The 21,765-nt window shown below is 44.9% G+C and overlaps 1 protein-coding gene across 3 annotated transcripts; it reads left to right on the top strand.

Moving 5' to 3' along the window:
- The first annotated feature begins 1,851 nt into the window (after positions 1-1,851).
- On the top strand, positions 1,852-20,826 carry RSPH9 (radial spoke head component 9). Of its 3 annotated transcripts, none has more exons than XM_075707778.1 (5): positions 1,852-2,078; positions 2,330-2,492; positions 3,111-3,195; positions 3,758-3,904; positions 20,666-20,826. In XM_075707778.1, exons 1-5 carry the CDS (start codon positions 1,852-1,854, stop codon positions 20,824-20,826), a joined length of 783 nt encoding a protein of 260 aa, XP_075563893.1. The 3 variants fall into 3 exon arrangements, with proteins under 3 accessions (XP_075563893.1, XP_075563892.1, XP_075563891.1); XM_075707777.1 differs by having other exon boundaries at positions 3,066-3,195; XM_075707776.1 differs by having other exon boundaries at positions 3,066-3,195; positions 3,758-3,910.
- The last annotated feature ends 939 nt before the right edge of the window (positions 20,827-21,765 follow it).

Here is a 21,765-nt window from a genome sequence, read left to right as displayed (position 1 = left end):
ATAATACAACCACTTACTTCCCGATCCTTATCAGTGTTTAGTAATTGGGGTCAAGACAAAGCAAAGCAGAGTACAGTTACCCACCAGACTTTACTGAACCAGGAAGAATTTCCTTAAGCTGTAGATTTCCTTTTTGATAATCTTCAGGCAAGACAGGCAAAGACTGGAAACCGGGTGGCTCAGAAGATCCATAACAGGCTAAAGAGCCTCTCAGCTGTTAGCATCTGGTTTGAATCCAGCTGTGGTTGACAGTGACAGAAATTCATTATGGTCTCAGGTTGCCTCTGACTCATATGAAATGAGTCTGTCTTGCAGTTCTACTGTTTACTGGCGGGATAATAGCCATAAGATAAAATATTACACATGGTTCTAGAGACACTGGTGATTAAATGAATTTACAAAGTCTGAAAATCCCTATTCCCATAGAGAAAATCAGACTATGGAACAGTGGTAGGTGACAGCATGGACAAAAAGTTTGTGGTCACTCCTGCATGTTCTTCATGATTCACATCAAAGAGAGGCGGTTAACCTTCAGGAATCTGAGTCGCTTTTTGTGCGGCATAAGTAAAACTAATGGGTCAGATTGTGTGCTGTACAGCTCATTAAACATCTCACTTGACAGACAAGCAGGTGATGATTGTTAGAGGCAGTGCTCCCAGGATCAGTATTTTCCTTAGAAGTGAACAGGAAACGGATGAAAAGAAATCCAGGAGTTTATGATGTGACAATAGATTGAAATGTAAGTGCACACACATGTATTAATTTATATAATGTACACATATAAAAGCTTGAACTTCCTAAAGACGTCAAACAGAAATTCTATTTGTCTAAGCAGCTGCACAATCTCATTACATATTGCATTTTGTATTAAGCCAGATTGCAAGAGTTTTAGGGCAGGAGCTGTTTTGTGGATGTCTGTCTGTACGTGATTCAGTAAAATGAGACCCCAAAAAGTGATCCAAATGCTGTCATTTATAAATAAGCCATTTATTTGTAGATGTACATGAGCTAGATAAGATAGCTAAAAATGACACTGCAAGCAGTGAGATTCAGAGGGGTTTTTTTTGCTGCTGTTCATGTAAGAAATGAGGAAAATGGAGTCCTTTGCGGTATCCCAGCTAAGGCGCAACACAATTGCAAGCCCTCCTGCTTTTTGGACTTACCTTTGGATTTAGGCCTCTTGAATTTGAGGAACACCTGTGCGGGATGGCCACCCCTAGCTGCATTCTTAATGGGTTGCTGTTTGTCAGTGTCTCTGCATCCTGGGACAGGGTTAGCTTTACACAGGACTGGCACAGCCAGGTCTGCCTGCACAGGCAACTGGCTGCAGGCTCTCCAAGGCCCTGCTTTCTCCTTCGTTGCCCTAGAGGAAGCCCGCGGCTGGCCCACAGACGGCGCACAGCCTCCCCGCCGTGGCTGCCCTGCTCTCCTCAGCTCCCCGCGGCGGGAAGGCCCAGGCCAAGGCGGCGGCTGAACCGCACGGGAGGTGCCGTCGCACCGCGTCTGCTCAGGCGCTGAGCTACTGAGGCACCCGTGAGGCGCCCGCCCCGGCGGCTCCCCTCCCGCCTCACCCGCCGGGCCCTCAGCCCGAGCCGGCTGGGGGCCCGGCCCGGCCCGGCCCGGCCCGGCCGCCCAGCGGGGACGCCGGCGGCGCCGAGCTGCCGCTATTGTCCGCCTGCACCCAGCGGCGCCGTTTCCATGGCAGCGGAGAGGCGGGACCCGCCGTTGCCAGGGCTCTGGCTTTGATTGACGTTTTGGGCCGTCCCCTCCGGCGGAAGCATGCCGTCACCTTTGACCCCAGCACCGCCCGCCCGAGCAACAGTTGCCTGGCAACGACGACGCGGAGCGGCCATGGAGGCGGCGTCGCTGCCCGCCGCGCTGGAGCTGGTGGCCGGCGGCGGCGCGGGGCTGAGCCCGGAGAAGCGGGCGGTGCTGGGGGCCTCGCTGCTGCTCCTGCAGCGCGACTACCGCTTCGAGCGGGTCTGGTTCTGGGGCTGCATCCAGGGCGTACGCGGCGCCTACTACATCGCAGAGGGGCTGGGCCCAGACCGCGCCGCGCCCCGCAGCCGCCTCTACAGGTGCGGAGGCCGGGCCTCACCGCCGCTCCGTGCAGGGGACGGGCACCTCCCTGGGGAGGTGGGACCGGGGAGGCCTAAACGGCCTCGGGAGGCCGGTTTGGTGGCTGGCGGGGAGAAGGGGGGGGGGTGTCAAGTGAGGCTGCCCAGCTCTCCTGGAGGGAGCCTCGCTGTGCCCCTGCGGGGCCTGACAAGGCTCCATCGAGCCCTGTGCTTCAGCGGGCTTGGGCCTGTGTCGTGCTTGTCGCTGGCAGCTTGAACTGTGTGGAATGGAGCCTCCTGCCACCAGCGACCGACGAGATGGTTGCGCAGGCTGAGCAGCTGAAGGGCCGTTTCCAGGGGGATCCTTCTTTTGAGTACACGTACACTGAGATAAATGCAGAAGATGCTGAAAGATTGTTTGAAGATGGTAAGAAGGTAAATACAGCAAAACACTTTCAAACTCTCTTCGCTACAGTGGTACCCCTCACACTGCACAGGTGGTGGATCCTCCTTGTTTGTAATAAGCAGCCTGAGCCTGTGCTCAGGCAGAATAGATACAATTTGCTCTTTGCTGTCATTGTGTAGCAACGGCTTTTTGATTGAACTCTTACTTCAGTTACTCGTGGAGTTAGACACAGCTCAGAAATATTCTTTCTCCTTTATATTTTATTCTGCAAAATGGGTACAGATCCTCACTGCAGTGTCCGAAGGTTTACATAGGAACTGCAGGTATCATTCTTTACAACTGAACAGACAAGTCACAAGTAGCTTAATTGAGAGGGAGGAAAAGGTGGTTGAAGGGAGGGACAGTTAATTCTCTGGAGAATCTAGACTCTGCTCCTGCTTCTCTTCTTACGAGAAGAATGTCCAATTTGTGGTCCTCCTCTTAGTGCCACTGGGCTCCAAGCTGATGAGTCTGTTGTGGTTTCTATTGTCACCTCGAGTTTGTTTTCAGAAATGACAACAAAGCAAGCCCTGCCTTTAAAATTTGCCTATTCTTCTTTAAAGCCCATGATCAAGGAGGAGTCCCGCCTTGTAGCTACGATAGAACAGATAGACAGAGCAGTTGGTATCATCCCCCGGGGGGCATTTGTGAAGACTCCTCTTGGGTCTGTGCGTGAAAACAGACACTTTGAAGGTAAATTCTCATTGTCTTTATCAGGATCAACTGTACTTTGGTCATAAAGGCTGTAAAATTAAGATGACTTTGTCTAGCTGATGTTTTGATTTCAGGTTTATTTTTATCTTGGGTAAGATGAACAGGGAGGAGAGAATCCAATGCCACTAATGTTCAGCTGCATGATTCAACTCTGGAAGGTGGGAGGAGAGTCAGTAATGGCTCTGAGTCATTAAACCCGTAGTTTCATTTGTCTGTGTATAGTTTATGTCAGTGTTTAGCAATTATAGCTGCAGTGACTTCTCCATCTAGAGATAGGATGTAACCAAATGGGCACAGAGAGTTGATCTCAACGCATGCCTATTGCTCACCTGGGACTGCAGTTAGCATGGTCTGTAATGCACAGCATCAGGGAGTACTGCCACCCATTTTTGGCAAGTCTTTGGTCTTCTGTGGAGTCCATTGGAGACAGATTGTGATTCTGTCCTATGCTGTGGGCGTTAAAGAAACAATATGACATTCGATGGTACAATATATGTTAAACCAGCTCACTGTATTAATGGTCATCAATGGCTGTTTGCAGGTCTTTCTCTGACAGAGGCAAAAAAGTTAAGTTCCTATTTCCATTTTACCAAGCCTGTTAATCTGAAGAAGAAAACCCTGCTGGAAAAGGCTGACCTGGACCCATCCACTGACTTTCTAGACTCTCTGGAGCATGATATCCCACAAGGTAAAGGTAGTAGAATCAAGAGATGCCAAGAAAGGGAAGGAAGTCCAAGTAGCCTGGTGAATGCCAAGGTGACAAGGTGTGGGTTACTGTGGAGTTGGTATGCTCAGGAGAAGCTCCTGCGAATCTGTAAAGGAACTTTATCCTTTAAGGTTGTAAATGTTGTACTTAATGCCCTTTTAAAGCAATTATAAATGCTTACAGTGCTAAGATGTAAGCGTACCAGGGCTGTCACATCCTCACAACAGGTCTGGCCTCACATCAGCAGTTACCCCCTCTGCCTGAGTGCCATATTCCCTCCTGACTTTTGTAAAGCCTGTGACAGCTGGGTGTCCCTACCAGGAGAGATAACGCCACCACTGATAGAGGGAATTTATGTGGTTTGAAGTATTTCACACCTCTTGTCCCACCCAATATTGCTTTTTATCTAAATGGACTCTCATTAACACTAAGCTGATATCTCCAAGGGGCTGAATTCAAACTTTCCTTTGATAAACTGTGTTAGAAATGCTGTAGCGTGGAATAAATAATCTGTACTCTACCGGGATTACACTCTGTGGAAGGAGAAAGGAAGATGTGCATACTGGAATGTATCTTCAGTTCACATCTCTATGGTTCCGCTGGACACTGTTAAATATATTTAAAACCTCTTCCAGGGATTCCTCTGGCAGGATATTTCTCTAAAGAGAGGGAATGACTTGTTATTTGTTTCTAACTGCTTTTTGCTGATTTGCTGCATTTTTCGGATTGGGGCAAGTGTTTCCACATCCTGATGTCTAGAAAGATTCTTGGGACACAGCCAGAAATTAGGTTTGCTATTTTATTCCTATCCTGGAGTAGCAGGATAGGATACTAGGTGTCCTGTGCCAGATGGAGTGGACTGGAAGGATAGTGAATTGCCAGTGCTGTAAATAGCTTTTCAGACTTGGTTTCATACATATATATATATATCTCTCTCCCAATCTTTCCTTTGGAAAAAAAGAAATGAGAATGAACCTAGTGAGCTCTTGCCTGAATTCTGAACATTTTTGACTGTTCAGAGCATAACCAGTGCTAAAATCTAAACCATTGTTCAACTTACTGGGAGTGTCCTTGCTGCAGTCATTTTTCCAGAGGTGCAGTCTGAAGAGACTGCACACTTTTACATACACTGGCTCATTGAGTTGGCCCTTTTGACTCAAAAGGGAGTACTGCAAGGGGGGTTAGGTCCTAGATACCTCCTAAGAAAATTTTAGCTGAAGTTTTGTATGGTAGTTCAGGCATTGCTACTGTTTGCATTTTTTTCCCCTCTTTTCTTCTAGGGTTTGTGGTAGGGAGACTTTTTAATTTTGTGAGGCCTGAAACCACAGAGCCACTGAAGCAGGACATAAATCTGCCACACTTTCTATGTTTCCACTAGAAAATAGGCACCAAGGGCTAAGAGCCTGAAGGCTAATTTGCATCACAGAGTTGGTTTTAGCCACCTTCAGCTGTGATGGAGAATGGCACCTTTGAAAAATTACGAATGTCATTCTTCAGTGTTCCGTATCTAGTTCAAGGGACCAGGCAACTGGCAGGTCATGCTGTATGTTAGACATCAAGATGGTGGTTTTGTTGAAGTCTTTAAACCAAATTTGACCTGTAGCTGTATTTTACCCAGTGGCAGACAGAAATTGGGGCTCAGCCGTGCCACTGTCATGTTTGTCTTCCTGTGGCAACCTGGGGTCTGTGTAAGCGTGAACCTTTGCCCCCTTCCCAGGAGGTTGTTGCTGTTAGTGCAGATTTTGGTCTCCTCAAAGACTCTCCTCTCAAAGACTACCTGAGCTCAAGTGCAGCTGAGTGCTTCTTAATGGAAGAGGAGAAGATTCATCACGGTGCCTGTGCAGCTCTGGCTGTATTGTCCTGCTCTTTTTTTGGACTGAACCTGGGGATTGATGGAACGAGCTTGTCAGGCGAAGGAAGTAAGACAGGAACTGGTTACAGGATCAGCAAGGCATGTAGCCTCTCTAATTGCACTCTATCACATGCAGATAGGAGCTCTGACATTAAAGAAAGATCAACCCAACCCCCTTTAACCAGCATTTGGATTGCCTAAAGTACTGGTTGCTTGTGAAAATGTGTGGGGAAAAAAAGAACAGAGGGCAGACACAGGCTTTCTGCTGATTTTATCAGCATGGCTCTGCCAAAGTCACTCACTCCTGGCTGGAAGGCACTCAAGCTTTGGTTCTTGGATTACCTTCCTTCAACTCTGCCAGTACACGATAGTCCTTGAACCAGAGCAGACAGTGCTTTTTCTATTCCCTGACATGTTGTTCATAGCTCTGGCAAATCCCCTCATTTTGACCTGAAGCTTTTCTTACCTTTCCTGACTAGATCCTCTCTTGAACAGTTATTGTCAGAGCAGAAGTAGGAATTCCCAAATCTATGGCATCTAGAATTAGGACTGAAGCCAGAATTATCTCTGCCCTCAACAAATACACAAAAAGTGGACTGAAAGTGAGTGACATCTGAGTGATGCTCCCCTCCCAGTCTGCATAGGCTAGAATTTTCCTAGTGTCCTAAAAGATCCAAAGAACAGGACTGAGAGATTAAGGGCTGATTTTAACCTGTCTGAAAGTAACAACTCAGTTGGAATAGTTTTCTTTATTACTTGGAGACTGAGCATCTATGACGGCTGTCAAGGGGGTAACTGTCATAAAACGTATGGTGTGTCATTATAGGAGAGCAGAGGTGTCTTACAGAATGGAAAGTTGGAGGCAGAGAGAACATTTTATATGACAGCTGAGAGGTGGGAAGAAAGGAAGTTAAAACCGGGTTGAATAAAGGAAACAATGGTAAAAGCAGAGAGTTTAGTGCAAGATTGGAAAACTTTGGAGTTTTGTAACAAACTGTCTGCCACCCTTATCTTTACCAGTGATATCCGTGGTGATTGCAGGTTCCAGATTCTGTCTGTGTGTCTGTCTATCAGGTTATCTGTGCACTTTAAGAGTTCAGGATATGTTGCTGCTCCTCCCCTAATCATACTGTGAGTCTCTCTGTTTTTTCTTGGTGTCTCAGCTCCCAGAGACAAGTGTCTGTGCAACTTAGCTTTTATTAAAAAAAATACATTTTTTAAAATGATTGTAGAGAAAAGTGGGAGAATGTGAACCTTGTCTCAAAAGAAAATTCAGTTGGTTTATCCCCTTTAAAATCTCCAGCTCTCTGAGCCAAGCTCATGAATTTGAGGGGCCTGACTCATGATTTTTGAACACGGAGGGGTTGCGATACTGATCTTCTGTCACCGCAGTATCGGATCATGTAATGCTTCATTCTGATCCAAATGGCCAGCTGGCTAGAATGTTGCATGCTGGGATCTGTAGGTTTTGCTGGCCATATGTCTGCATTAAAGATAAGCTTGTTTGCTCTAGTCTAAGCAGACAATCTGCTCAACTTTATGCACAATTAGATGTAGCCTTTCAGCTGCTGGCAGATTGCCAGACTGGTCCTTTCTGCTGCATGGAGTTTGGCACCCTGGGCGATAGCATTTCAGGAACTAGGGTTGTGGCAATTTTATATGTGCTTGTAGATAATGGAATGGCAAAGCAAATAGCAATAATTCCTAGCGTGCCTACAACATTTTCACTTGATGACCCAATGTTGTGAGGATATGAAATAATAGTCACTTTTCAGGCATTGACATGATGGGGAAAGTGAAAGTGAAGGGGGAAGGATCATTTTACTGTGACCATGGTATCAGATCAGGCAATGCTACATTTTGCAAGGATAAAGTAAGGGGATGGGAGAAAGCCTAAGGTACTAGTGTAGAATGGAAAGCTTGGGAGGAAGTAAGATAGGGGATGAAGAATTCAGTTCTTTGGCACTTTCAAACTACAGTTTAGAAAAGCAATAACTTGACTCTGAAAGTTTGTTACAGATTACTGACTCACATCACTTTGATATGGAGATAAGGCACACCAACTAGGCACTGTGAAAAACTGATGCAGGATGGGAGGTATGTCAGAGGCAAAGGGAAAGAAAAATGTAGACAGGAAAAGATATGAATGGAAGCAAGATTTCCATGAGAAGAGTTTATTCAAAAGACATGACTCCATCAAGAAATATCTGCTTTTGGCTGAAAGCCTACCACATTTCACTGGTGGAGTAAAAGTAGGAATTAGAATAAAAAAAAAACCAAACAAACAAAAAAACCCAATATAAAGGAAATGCAGAAAGTTGTGAACAATTAATGAATGATATAAATTGGAGTTGATAATGAGTAGAAAATGACAAAGGAAGCCAGGGTAACCTGGAGTAATCCATGACAAGTGTAAGGAGGACTTTTTCCTGGAAACTGTCACTAGATGGTGATGGTAAAAATGCTGATAAGAATGTGGAAGGGCAGATATGCTGAACAATTTTTTTCTGGATTGTTTTTGGAAAGAATATGGACTCATGTCAAATGAAGACAATAAAATACTCTTTCAGACAGTTTTCAGACTATTTGCAAAGGGAGGGTAGAGTTAGGCAACCTTTTCTGTTTATCAGAAAATGAAAATGGCAGAGCCAGATAAGTTGCTCCTGAAATCATTATCTTGGGAGAGTTGTGGTGTACTTACAATGCAAACCTTTAATAAATCTCAGCATTGCAGAGATATTCCCCTAAACTGATCTTGATTAGTAGCTGTGATTCAGAAATCACTGAATGGGTGTATTTCTGGAAAGGGTCAGTACAGGCTTCAGCTGGGACCAGTGTCAGTACTGATATTCTTCAACTTATTTATAAATTATCTAGAAGTAAAGGATTGGTGGAGGGACAAATAATGACAAGGGCAAGACTGCTCAGAGATCTGGCAAACTGGGCTTACTTAAATAAAGTACGTTTTGATGTAGCTACCTGCAAAATCATGTATCTAAGAGCAGGGACTGGAAGCCAGACTTGTATTCTGGAAGCTGTGGCTCTGAAAGGAAATCCAGGCACAACCCATTGAACATCAGCTCCCAGTCTGATCCTGAGACTTAAAAGGCTAATTTGATCTGTAGGTGTATAAACAAGGCCATAGCAAATAGGAACAGGGGGGTGACTTTACTTTTGCATATACTGTTAATGGAATCAGAACTGGATTACTGCACATTGCAAAACTGGAGAGTTGCAGAAGAGCCACAAAATGATTCAAGGGCTGGAGAGAGACATAAACAGTTCAATCTGTTTATCTTATGGAAAAGAACATGAGAATGACTGTATTACACTGTGTAAATACTTCATGGAGTTTAAGTATTGGGTACTGAAGATCTATTTAGTATAGCAGAGAAAAGCATACCAGGAACCAGCAGCTGAAAATTATAGCCAGAAAAAATAAAATGAAAAATTAGGTACAAATTTTAACAGTGAAATAATTACCAGCTAGCAAGGGCAATGGATGAGTCTGTGACTCTTGCTATCTTGGCATCATGCTGGGTGTCTTCCTGGGAACTGTGTTTTAGCCAAATGCAAATATAAGTTGCTAGCCCCAGACATGAGTAACTGAGTTCAATTTAATGGGTGGTGATATGCAGGAGTCCAGAACAGATGATTTCCTGGTACGCCTGGCTGTAAACTTGATGACAGCTGTGGAGGGTGATATTTACCTTGGGCTTCTTCATTGTCAGTGACAATGACACAAAGGTGACAATGTGTTCCTGAGGCAGTGACTCTAAGCGCAGGACTCGCAGTACCACTGGCTTTGCTTCCCGAACTATGATGCATGAGGGCTCAAAAGAGGACTGAGGAGATTCCTGACTTACCGCTGTCCATTGTGGAGGAGCCAAGACCCCTCAGATGTAACTCTGTAACTCAGTATGACTCTGTAACTCAGATGCCTCTGTAACTCTGGGAGAGATTTTATAGCATCATTCTAAATGGGTATACAGTGGCAGGGCGGATCATGGTGAGTCTTGTCCACTTGCTGTTTTGAGGTTCAGCTAGAGGAAGGGGAGAAGTGCCTAGACAGAAGATCATTTCAGCTCCTTTACCATTCTGACTGTGGAGGAGATGACAGCCACTCAGGCTGTAGCTCTATTTCTTCACCCAAACGTGCAGTGGTTTTGGAGCATTCCTTATACAGCATTAGAGGCAAAACGATTTATGGCTATTTCCCTGGCTGAATACTTTGGGCACTAGCCTTTCTGTAAACTTGCTTAACAGTAGCCTAGGTTAGAACACTAACCTCCTGTTCTCTGAGCTTCATTAGCACGCTCTTTATCAGTTTAGCAAAAGCTGGGGCTTAATGGGCCCTTGCAGATGGAGAGGTTGTATTTCTAAGTGGGAGATACTTTCCTTTGACCACTCTAAAGGGCCATTTTGGTAGACCCATCTTGGCTGCCCCAAATGCCCAGGTGCTGGAAGGAAGAAGGGCAGGAGACACAAACCTGCTTTATCTCCATATATTAACACAGCTAATTAACTCCCTTTTGCCCCCCCGCCCCAGCCAATTAATCCCGTATCAGTCTCCAGCCATTTGAAGAGTCTGTGTCTGCAGAGGTATTTACAACCCACAGCTAGCCAGCAGAGAGCAAGTTGCTCCGTTATCAGGGCTCTAAGACAAATGGCTGCCTATCTCCCCAGTGGCCTTGCAAAATCCAGCAAAGTGCTATGCTGTGCTGGCCACCTACTTTCGCCCAGCCTCCCTTCTCCACTAACATTTCACAGATGTGACCTGAGCCCTCCCCTTTCATTGTTTAACAATAAGCAGCACCTCCCCAGCTCTGTGAAAGCTGAGAGCAAGAGCACTTTACTTCTTAGCCTGCCAAGAGCCACACGGGGACAAGGCTTTTCAAGCTGTCTTGCTGAAATCCAAACTAAAAGACCCATAATGAATGAGAGGGCACTGCTTCATGTTAGCAAGGATAAAAAGAGGTAGCCAAAATGTAGACTGAAACACCTAGTGTGGCTCACAGCTATCCTCATTCGTGGTTAGGAGAGGTGATCCTTAGGCTTGGTGAATGTGTGAAACTGAGCTACAGTATCCCATGGAGCTACCTGACATTTATACAAGTGTTTTTGACAAACAAGCTTTATAACACAGTGGTACCGAAGGAGTAAAACAGATTACTGTGCATTAGAACAGCTGGCTTTCAGATGTGGGAATTGAATCGAATAGCTGGGTCAGTGGGTTATTAGTTAAAGCATTGGTACCTGAATTTCTCTGTTAAAACTGAAGTCAGCCATCCCCAGAAATAATTCTAGGATGGCCGTAACTGCTGCCTTCCAGCAGGGTGCACTATGGTGCCAGCATTGTCAATGCTGAGCACAGAAAAGGAAACCACAGAAAAGTAGAATGAGAAAGAAAAGCACCAAGAAGAGCATCAAGTTGAGGAGAAGGTAAGGCCTGAGTTCCCAGCCTGGGTGTGGTATACTGACCTCCTGAACTGTAGGAGAAGAGACTGTCCCTTCCAAGCTTAGGCAATCTCTGGAATGGTCACTGGACTTTTCAATAACTTTCTTAGCATCCTTAGCGATCACAGGCATGTAATGGACATACACAAATACATAAGCATATCTCCTACATCATTCAAAACTAGAGACACTTCATTTTTGCTAGTGATGTGTGGACTTGGGGAGCCTTTAGAGGCTGTTAAGGCCACTCCTACGGTGACCCGAGAGAGTTGCCTGGGAGCAATACAAGATGTTGTCCTCCTACAGCTGGGGCACTGCCAGCTCAGGAGTTCAAGATCAGACTGGACCCTCTCATGTGGCTGCACAGCAGGAGGACTCCAGAGTCAGCCAGTATTATAGCTTTTGACTGGCTGTCCATGGCCTGCCTTGATTTCTGGAAAGGAGTCTGTTTTCATTGGGCTTTGTGTCTGTGGGTAATAAAACAGTGCATTCACTGCTTTTGGGTCCTAGGTCTGTATCACCTCGGGTGTCTTGTTTAGTCAGAGGTCTTGGATGAGTTTATACTGGAGCAGGGCTGCCCATCAACTGAGAGCTGTGGTGGAGTCTTTTGCCCTCCTGACTGCTGCAGTGAAAGAATGAGGACAGAAGCAGAGTCTTCATAGCAACTTTCCAGGGATTGTATTTAAAGTTTTTTCCTCCACAGTAAAAGAAATCATTGCCTACCCTATCTCCATTTCAGCTCCTGGTTCATTGGACATGAAAAGGAGATGAACTTCTTGCTGAACTGATGGGAAATGCTGGCAAAGCCTCTTAGAACCAGAAGTTGTAGTTTTATCACCGCATCAGTCAGCCTTGGCCTAACCCTTTCTCTAGGGAATGATGAAAAATTACTTGCAGGGGAAAGCCTAGGGCAGTGTGTGTGTCACCGAAGTCAGAACGAGGTCAGCTTTTGCTAGGAGCGATCCGTTTCTGAAGGGGCTCCACATAAGGAATGGCAGCTCCTGCCCACGCAGCAGTTGACGTTAGTGCCAGCCCTGCATATAGCTTTGCTTTGCTGTTTGCTGCCCCATTGGCCATAGAACTTTTGCAGGGAGGAAGTCAACGGGCATTGTCTTATTTCTCTGTACACAAATATATGGACTGAAATTTTGCATGGTGAAGGAGCGTGTGGCTTTGTGTAGAGGGAAAAAGACAAAGGACGGTTCATCTATGGGTATATCTGTAGAGTAGTTGTGCTGTGCAGATATAGCTAGGCTATCGTAGGTACTAGAACATGCTTAGCCACCTTTAGCGTTCAGAATTAGCTTGACTGTCAACACAACTGCACTGTGCTGTGTGGATATGCTCAGTGTGACAGTCTTCTCAGAAACTGGTAAACTCTTCAGGTAATTTGGGCCACAATTCGTATCTATTTTAGTATGAAAACATTGACAGTTTATAATCCGTGCCATCTGTTCCTTGTCCTAAGCCCTTTTAACTAGTCCTGCTAATTTGATGATGAGGTAAGAAGTGCAACTGGGGGACTGACAGGGCTTGTAGCCTTGCCCCTCCTGCAGGAGAGTGAATTGGATGTGCTCTAAGCATTCGGTGGGTTTTGAATCCCAGCATCGACTGCTTTGTGTTCTCTCAGAATTCAGAGATCAATGTGAGGTTCTTTGCCCCTAATCCAGCCCCTGTTCATCATTATCACCTCCTCAAAGTGGCCGATGCTTTGTTATCAGGAGAGGCAAAATCTTACAAGGTGGCCATAATCTCCTCTGAGAGTCAGACAGATATTCTCCCCTGGGTAAGAAAGTGACAGTGACCGAAAGCTCTAGGGGGAAGCAGGCTAGAACAAAGCTGTCCATTGCATCCTTTCATCAAACTGTTAATCTTTCTTTCAAAGACATCACATTTGCCGGGTGACAAAAGCCCCAAAGAAGCTGAATTGAGCCTGAAATCCTGTAGCAAGATTTAGAGGAAGTGTCTTTCATTCAGAGCAGGGAAGGGCGAGAGACTCCTTCTTTTTCTTCCTACCAACCAATGGGCTCACAGAAGCCCACGAAGGTGACGGATTAATGCAGGGGCTCCCCAGGTAGATGCTACGTGACTCCTGGCACGCTCCAAAAACGTTTCCACAGCGACCAGCTGAACAAGAAATATGGAGTGTGACGGGATCCAGCGTAAACCTGTGCTTTGCCACTCTGAGAGATTTCTAAATTTACTACAGAAGACCCAAGATACAATGATCTATATTGTAGTTGTCAGAATCCAAATAGCAGGGATTTTAATCAGTTGTTCCTACTCCTTATAAGTTTTGATTGCATATTGTCTTGCTATTTCCTCTAGTATGCAGACCCATTCCAAATCTGTTTTCTGGATGCTTTCTGTGCAAAGTCTGCATCTTTTTCTTAACAACAACAACAAAAAATAGTAAAAAGGATTCTACCTCTATTCTAATTATCAGGTTGATTTAAGACTAAAGGGTAAACTAACTGGGCTATAAGGGAGGCTGTAATTTGATGAATATTACTTCTGTGCTAGCTTTTTCAGTTCTTCCCATCCTCTGCTGCTCATTTATGTCTGTGTATTGTCCCTTCTTTTGTGTTGGCATTGCTGGCTGTGCAGCCAGATTCCAGCTAGAAAAATAACTTTATTTTTGGCTAGACTATTTTTCAGCCAGATTGTTTCTCTGACCTGGTTCACTGAGCAGTAAATAAACACTTTTGTGGTCTCTATGATGGAAGAGTGATGGGGGGCAGGGGGGGTGGTGGATAAGGGTTTGAGGGCAGAGGCTACTTCAACTGGATTAAGCAGCACTGTTGTCAGATGTCTAAGTTTGGCCTGAATTTCACCCAGTACTCGGAGGCACCTGAATACTGTGCATCTGGGATCCCTGAGTCCTCCTGGTGAGCAGGAAACAGGTACCTTGTAAACGGAAGGCCCAGGCCTGTCTTAATCCTTTATGCTGCAGAGGCGTCCCCAGTGGGAGAGGATAATGGAGAGAAAAGGCCTCTGAAGTAAGATGATTTTACTTTGAGGTTTGGGCATGGTTGTATTTGTGTGTCGTAGACGTGGCAGGCATTAGGACCATGCAAGAGCCGCTTGGCAGCATCTGACTGTTTGTAAGCTGTGCTTTCCTGGCTCTGGTGACTTTTTAAAATAGTACTGAACCTGCAACCAGTCTGTGTTTTTATTTAATTATTATTAAATAGTTATATGGGGAATTGGAAATATTGACAGCAGTGTTAACATATGGGGTGCAGGTGGTGTGTCAAGCAAATGAAAGAGATTTATTTTGCAGCCAGTAAGTGCCATGAAGGAGTCTGAGCCCCACATAAGAGCATTTGGATGTGTCCTTATGGCCAGTAGGCTGTGTGTGAAATGTCCGTGTGGCAAAATTTGTTGAGAGCCAGAGCACAGTGACCTTTCCTTACAGCTGCTTTGCTTTGCAATTTGTCTTTGTTCCCTACAGACAGCAAATTAGGAGTAGGAAGCTCTTCCCAGTGTAGGATTTTCTGTTGGAGGGAAATGGAAGGTAAATCCCACGGGTGTAGTGTAGCTTTGTCAGAGCTAAGTGCTTGGGGTCATGCAGCCAAGCAGCGGCTGCTTTTGCAAAGGGAAATGGTTTTGTTGCCCCTCTCTGGGTGTTAATATTTGTCCTATAACTCAGTACTTCACTCTCACTCAGGACTGACTGCAGCAAGATGTTATAACCTGCTCTTGTGGTAGCATATTGTGTTAATGGTAAGTGCGGCCATGCTTTAGCTGCTTTTCCCTTGAGACATTTTCTCCTTTGAAGAGGAATTGATAATGTCACTTTTATGACCCTCTGTGAGCTTTTGCAACATGGAGCCTCTGTATCAGGCTGTCTAGCTTTTAAAGCTGTTCCTTCTCAAGCCTGCACTGAAATGAGGCAGTGCTGAATCACCTCCAAAGTGGCAATGTTACGAGAGGTCATACTGAAAGTGGACCAGTTATGGCAGGAAAGTTCTTCTGGAAACAGCCCTCTTAAAAGGCTTTTGTTTAAAAGCTAATGTCTCACCACCCTATTGCCTCTGTGAATTACAAGATTCGGCCTGTAGCTGAGACAGACATGGGGGATGAGACAGGGATTTCTATTGGCGACTGGAAAGGAAGGAGAAGCTGAGAAGGAGGTTGACTTTTGAAATTCAGCCCTGGTGTCCTGGCAGCTGTTGAAGGGCCATAAAAAAGGCAGTGGTTTAACACTGGGTGAGCATCAGGATCTTCAAAGCACTTTCTTGTTTGGGAAAGATGTAAGGAACTCCTCAGAATTCCTGCCTGTGTTTGGAGGGGTGGAGGCTGCAGCCTGATCCAAAGAGGGAATTGGAAGCTCCAGATCTTCATCCAGCAGATATTTTTCCCATGCTCTTTCCTCCCACACAGCAGCTCCCTCCCTTCCCTTCTGGAGCAGCAACAGGCAATAGTTTCAGCACAGACAGTGCTTGGCTTCCTTAGGTTTGCTGGGTGCAGCTTAAGAATTAACTTGCTCTTTAAAAAAAATGTATTTTGAAGAATGGAAACCTCAGTAGAGCAGTGTTACTCTGAGAAATCTCTAGCGTGAGAGCAATGACCTCCAGTTCCCTGCACCTCAACGAGCTTTGCATGATGAGTGCAAATTGTGTGATATTTAGTGAGATTAACTCTGCTGCCTGATTTAGGGACAATACAGGCTACATCTCACATGTAGATGCAAGTTAAAATCAGTATTTAACTTTAGAAAATTTAAAAATCTTTTTCCTGACAACTTTTTTCTGGGAGTCTTGGTGTACCTTACAGACTGATGCTCTGAGCTTCCCAGCCTCCCAGTAAGAGACATGTTGTCTGGCACAGGGACAATGACGAGCAGAGGGACTGCTGTGGGATATTCTGAGCCAATGTTAGCAAGGATTTGGACCCAGCATCCTGCTTCTGCATTTTTATAGTAATACAGACCTACACCTACCTATGCAATGATTTTACTCCAAGAACCATTTGTAATAGCAGGGAAGTTTAAAAAAAAAAAAAAGGATAAAAGCAGCATTTAATTTTCATAATTCTCCTAATCCCTTTTTATATTGTATTATTAAATGCATTTCTAAGGCTTTCTCTTGAAGGAGGAAAGAAGGCATATTTATTTTAAGCTATTATTTCATACTGTTCATTACCTACTGATTAAAGTACTTTTAGAGTGATTTATGACATTGTTATTTCAAACTCCTACAAGAAAGGTGGGCCTGAAAAAGCATCTTGTTGTTTGAAGACTGTGAGATTTGAGCTGTGATGGAAGAGAATACAATTATCTTGGATTTTTCAAGGAGAACAACTTTCTCCGTGTCTCACGAGTTCAAATATTAATTTGGTTTTCTGGACCATTTCCTCAGATGCTGCTAATGTGGTGAGGTATGGAAAAAACTAAGTACTCAGATAATGGGCCCTAACTTCCTCCTTTAAAGTAAAGGACCAAAATAAGCAGATAGGTTCCAGTACTTTAATGTGATGTCTTCTTAGAAGGCAGACACCAGCATTGTGTATCAAATGCAGTTTCTGAATGGGTTTTGTGTGTTGCAAAAGTCCAGTCTGGAAAAGTGTACTGAATAAATCACCTTTGATGGCTGGCTGGGTTAGAAGAATGTCCCCAGTGATCTCGTTAGTAAAAGGTGGAAGATGGCACTACTGCTGCTGCTGTTTGGCTCTGCAGAATGAAGAGCAGCTCTATGACTAATCATCATTCTGGCTGAAAACAGGATCTGAATGAAAATTACAGTTTCAGGCAGTTTCTTCTAATTTTTCCTGTCTTCAACCTATGTTGCGTCAGCCCAGTTGGGATTGCCCTTAAGTAACCTGCTCGTTTTGTTCAGGTCCTCGTTTCACAAGATGACTTATGCAGCATCAGTAAAACTTTATTGTCCATATTTGCATAGAACTAGATGCAGAATCAAGGATCTGAGAAGAGCTGGGAAGTATAACAACTTACTATTCCCCAAAGGTCTCTCGTTTGTGAAATGACAAACCTGAGCCCTTTGAGAGTTTGCAGCTTGGCCAGATGGTAGAGAAATGAAGTAGCTGCACATCACAGCCTTCAGAGATCTAGCATAAAAGTGAATGGAACTGTCTTCAATTACATCTGTCCATTTCTGCCAGGTGTGAACATGTATGGAAGTTCCTTTGAGCAGCAGTTAACTGCTGGTGAATACTCTGCAGAGATTGATAAGCCTGTGTGACACTGGGTATATGTTCTGAGATCATGGATCCATGTACTGTATTGCCCCAGAGCATAGATTGGGGATTTAACCAAGTTGAAAACTCTACCTTCTCTGCAAATTTGTCCAATAAAAAGAAGTCTGAATCCAGATATAGTTCCTGAGAGCATTAATATCCCTGTTTTCCCTCTCACCTTTCCTCCTTGTCATGCTCCAGGCACTTCTTTTTGTTGTTTGTAAATAGTTTGGGGCAGAGGGTTCATCTGTGTACATGAACATATATATACAAGCTATCACATGTACCCAGGCTGCTGGATGCTTCCAGTATGTTGGGAGGCATTAGCAAACTAGATAATCCCTAAAGGCTTTCACCACCCAGCAAGGCAAGGCACAGTCCTATCCTTGACAGACTTGCTTCTCAGAGGACTGGTCCTAAATCAAAGACAATGCGAGTTCCTCATTCCATTATCTTTTTGTCAGAGAGGCTCTTCCAAAAGTTTACAGTCCCCCCTGCAAACCAATTTCTAAAGCTGCAGCAAGAACCACCAGTATTTGGATGAAGGGCTTGCAGATAATTTCTGCAAGTTCAAGCTGCAAGAACCCTGCACTGAAAGCGAAGTCAGTTCAGTGTTCAAAGGAGAAATGGAAAAAGGTATTTGTCACAATTACATTAAGACCTATTTGGTTGCCACTTGTTGGTCAACACCCCTATGCATAGTGTAGCTACTGCCACTAGCAAATGCTGAAAACTTGTAGTGGCAAAGTTCAAGAAACTTTTTGAAAGTTTGTCCTTTGACAGCAGATGGCTGTAGTGCTTCAGCCACTAGATGATCTGCCTTGTAGTGAAGCGTTCTTCATCTGGGTTTCCATGCTATCCAAGTAGTGAGGTTTCTTGAGAACATGCAGATTTTGTCGGAGACCCACTCAGTCAGTCAGAATTTGTAATCCCAGTGGCTGAACCATATGTGTTTTTACTCTGGGTATGACAAAGATCCAGTCCAGTTTGTGTCCATATGAGTGGCACTGGAGAGACTGCATAGGAGATTGGGGTTGCCTTGTATGTGAAACCTCTGCTTGTGAAGGCACTAGCTCATGTTTTAACTAGGACCTGTGCAAAATATGTCACAGTGTGAGAAAGGTGAAAAGATGGCACACACCTCTACTGATCCTGCCCTATATTAAGTGCTTTGCTTTACTGGGATTCCAGCTGTTCATCTGTAGTGGAAACATGGAGCTGAGTGAGTCAGAAGTAAGCTCTCCAGTGCAGAAATCTCCCGAGTCTTTAAAGACTGTGAATGTCTCCTTTGTACTTCTATCCTGCAGCTAGAGTCCGTCTGTCAGAAAGTTCAGTGACTGTCACAGAAGGTAGGGGTTCTTGCTGTTCATTTAGTTCCATGTGCACACATAACTCAAGAGGGTACTTTGAAAGGTAACAGATCAAAGATGCCACAGGACTTAGGCTGTGCATATTATGGTATAACAAACCTGTGGAACTTTGTGCTGAAGTAGACAGGGGAAACAGTGGTGTCCAAGAAACTTTTGAGAAATACAGAAATACAAAGAGAAGAGATAGGCAAGAGGTGAGCAGCACAACTCGTGACACCTGGTTTTACAGGGCTTTGAATTGTGTTGTTCCTTTCTGATTCTGCAGATGCCATACATACATTTCCCCTCAACTTCCCTCCTCCCTCAAGCCCTCAACTACCGTAGTTTGCCATGAACCGCATAAGACACTACATGTACTGCAAGCGAACATGCAAGAGCCCAAAGCTAGGCAAACACCGATTGCCCAGCTAGCTGCTGCCTCTTCGCTGCCGGGCAAGCCAAATAGCCTGCGCTTCCTTGCAGCTGCTGGCAGGCCAAACAAATAGCTTCAGGAGTCGCAGTCAACACCCAGGCCATGTCCTCTGGTGACCTGTTGTAGGAACTTGTGGTGTTAAAGCCCTTCAGTGCTTTGTTGGATGCGACTAAAATTGGCCAAGACTCAAAAGTTAGTGGGAGGGGGAGGACTGGCAGCTGACAGCAATCACAGAAGCCCTTCCCCAGGCTAACCATGACATGAGTAAGCGTGAGTCATACCATAAATTGATAAGCCTAAAATTATCTACAAGCATGAAAACCGTCTAACTGGCATTATGGGCTTTCCACTTACTCTGGAATTGGCAGATTTTGGCTTTGGGTACAGACAGGCTGACCGCTTGACTCTAGGCCAATAGTAGCTTGACACCTCCAACAGCACTTTTTGTATTTGGGCCTGCTGCTTTTGGATTGTCATTCAGCAGGAACCTTCTTCCCTACATTGTAGCCTCTAGGCATTACTGATTTGGTGCTGAAGCTGGTATTTTCTTCTTCTGGCAGCTCCTTGCCCTCTGGCATTGAATCCAAGCTGATGCTCCAGCCCCCTCCCCTCCGGCATTGTTCCCAGGATGTCGTGTCAGATGCAAAACAAATACTCAGTGGCTCAGAGCTCCTTGCATCCAAGAGAAATTGCACTTTCACACTGGCTCTGAACCTCCTCTGCAGAGCCAAAGCAAAATTAATGCGGAAACTAATCCCTTTGCCCATACCACGCACATCCTCTTCAATGGTGGAGCCAAGAAAGACTGAAGAGAATTAACCTTTTCTGTAAACGTCTCTGAGATAGGAAACACCCTGCTTTTCACTTTCTCTTCTTCCTCTTTCCCAGTTGCTGCATCAGGGAAACCAGTCTTCCCTGGAGCAGGAAAGCGCCTTCTTTCTCTTCGCACTACTAATGCTATGAGTTTATTTTAAGCAGAAATTTCATACCTATGCAGGATTGCTATAGCTAGTCTTGGCTCTCTATAGCTAGACCAAGTAGGTGGCAGAGCTTGTTAGAGTAACTGCTGCCCACTCAGAAGCAGCCAAGAATAGCTGTAGCCTCTCCTAGGGATCAAGTATACAAGTCTGGAGCTCCAAGGGTCCCTTCCTGTGACGCATGTGACATTTCCATCGTAGCCATGGGAATATGCTACTGTGTGAAACCAGACACAAACATCTGGAAAGGAGGGCAGCCTGTAATGCTGAACTGACAAAGGAAGAAAGGGCATTAAGGTTTCTGGTCTCCCTGACTTCCTTCTTTTCAGGTGTCATAAAGTCGAATACAGCCTTGGGCACTGTTAACTGGTCAGGCAGAACGCACCGCAGGCCTTCTCCCAGCTTAGGGAGAGCTTGTGCCAGGAATGCTCCCTCTTTCTCCTTTGCAGTGACTCATGAGCACATGTTCTCTTGCAGGCTCCTGGGCTGTCCAGCTAGAGAAGGGAGGCACTGTGGTGGTGCTGCGGAGCCTGCTGTGGCTGGGACTGACGTTCTACCATGTCCCAATGACCAAGCAATATGGCTACATCTACTTTGGCACTGGCGAGAAGAACTTAGATCTGCCCTTCATGCTGTGACTCCCCTGTCTGGGTCGAGGATTTAAGAACATTTAGATTTTATACTTAGGAGATTTTTGTTTACTGCTTGTTCTAATAAATGTGTGAAACCTCTGCACTTTGAGCAGGATTCTTTTGTGCCTGGACTCTGGCCCCGATTCTTTTCCTAGGACTTCACTGTGTGCAATCCTCCCTCAACTCCAGATTGAATTCCCTGTAATGTATCACTGTAGATCCTTTAAATACTAACAAATGGCATTTTCTTCCATGACGGGTGAAGCCCTAGGTCAGAAATCAAACCTAGGCCATCTGTCTGATTACAAAGACACCATGCTTACACAAAAACTAATTTGGAGACAACATGAATGCATGCCTGCTGTCACCCATGAATGACAAACAAACCCAGAGCTAGAGTCACAGTACAAAGCTGATGCAAACTGTAAGGGATCAGTACTGAACCATGAACTCTAGAAAGGCACATTGAAGAGAGTATTTTGTTTTCCAGATGTTAGGCTTCACCAAAATTAGAGGGGTCTTTCCAGCTCATGGCACTGAACTGTATAAAAAAAATTAGCTGTGGGCATCACCTTGTCTTTTGCAAAATGTGCTCATTCAGGTCCATCTCAAGGCAATGGTGTAGTCCAGTGACTTTTCCATGAGTAATGCTCACTGAGCAGAGCTCCCTGGGCTAGAAAACATAGTAACTTCTGTATGTAGGAGAAGAAAGAAAAATCTTTTCCTTTCTGAAGGGCTGTAGGTTTCAAAGCTGCATAAAACAGAGACGGTCAGCCAGAGATTTTATCTCGGTATAGTTAATGAAGTCTTGGCGCTGTCCCCCAAAGCAAAAAGATCTTGGGCAGCTCAAGGAGCTGAATGTAGGGCTTCCATTTCACAAAGTAAGGCTAAAAAGAACCATTATCATCTAATATGATTTCCTGGGTAATATAGGTTTATCCTTAC

Source organism: Pelecanus crispus, chromosome 3, assembly GCF_030463565.1.
Source record: "Pelecanus crispus isolate bPelCri1 chromosome 3, bPelCri1.pri, whole genome shotgun sequence".
Lineage (NCBI taxonomy): Eukaryota > Metazoa > Chordata > Aves > Pelecaniformes > Pelecanidae > Pelecanus > Pelecanus crispus.
This window is presented reverse-complemented; position numbering and strand designations above follow the sequence as displayed.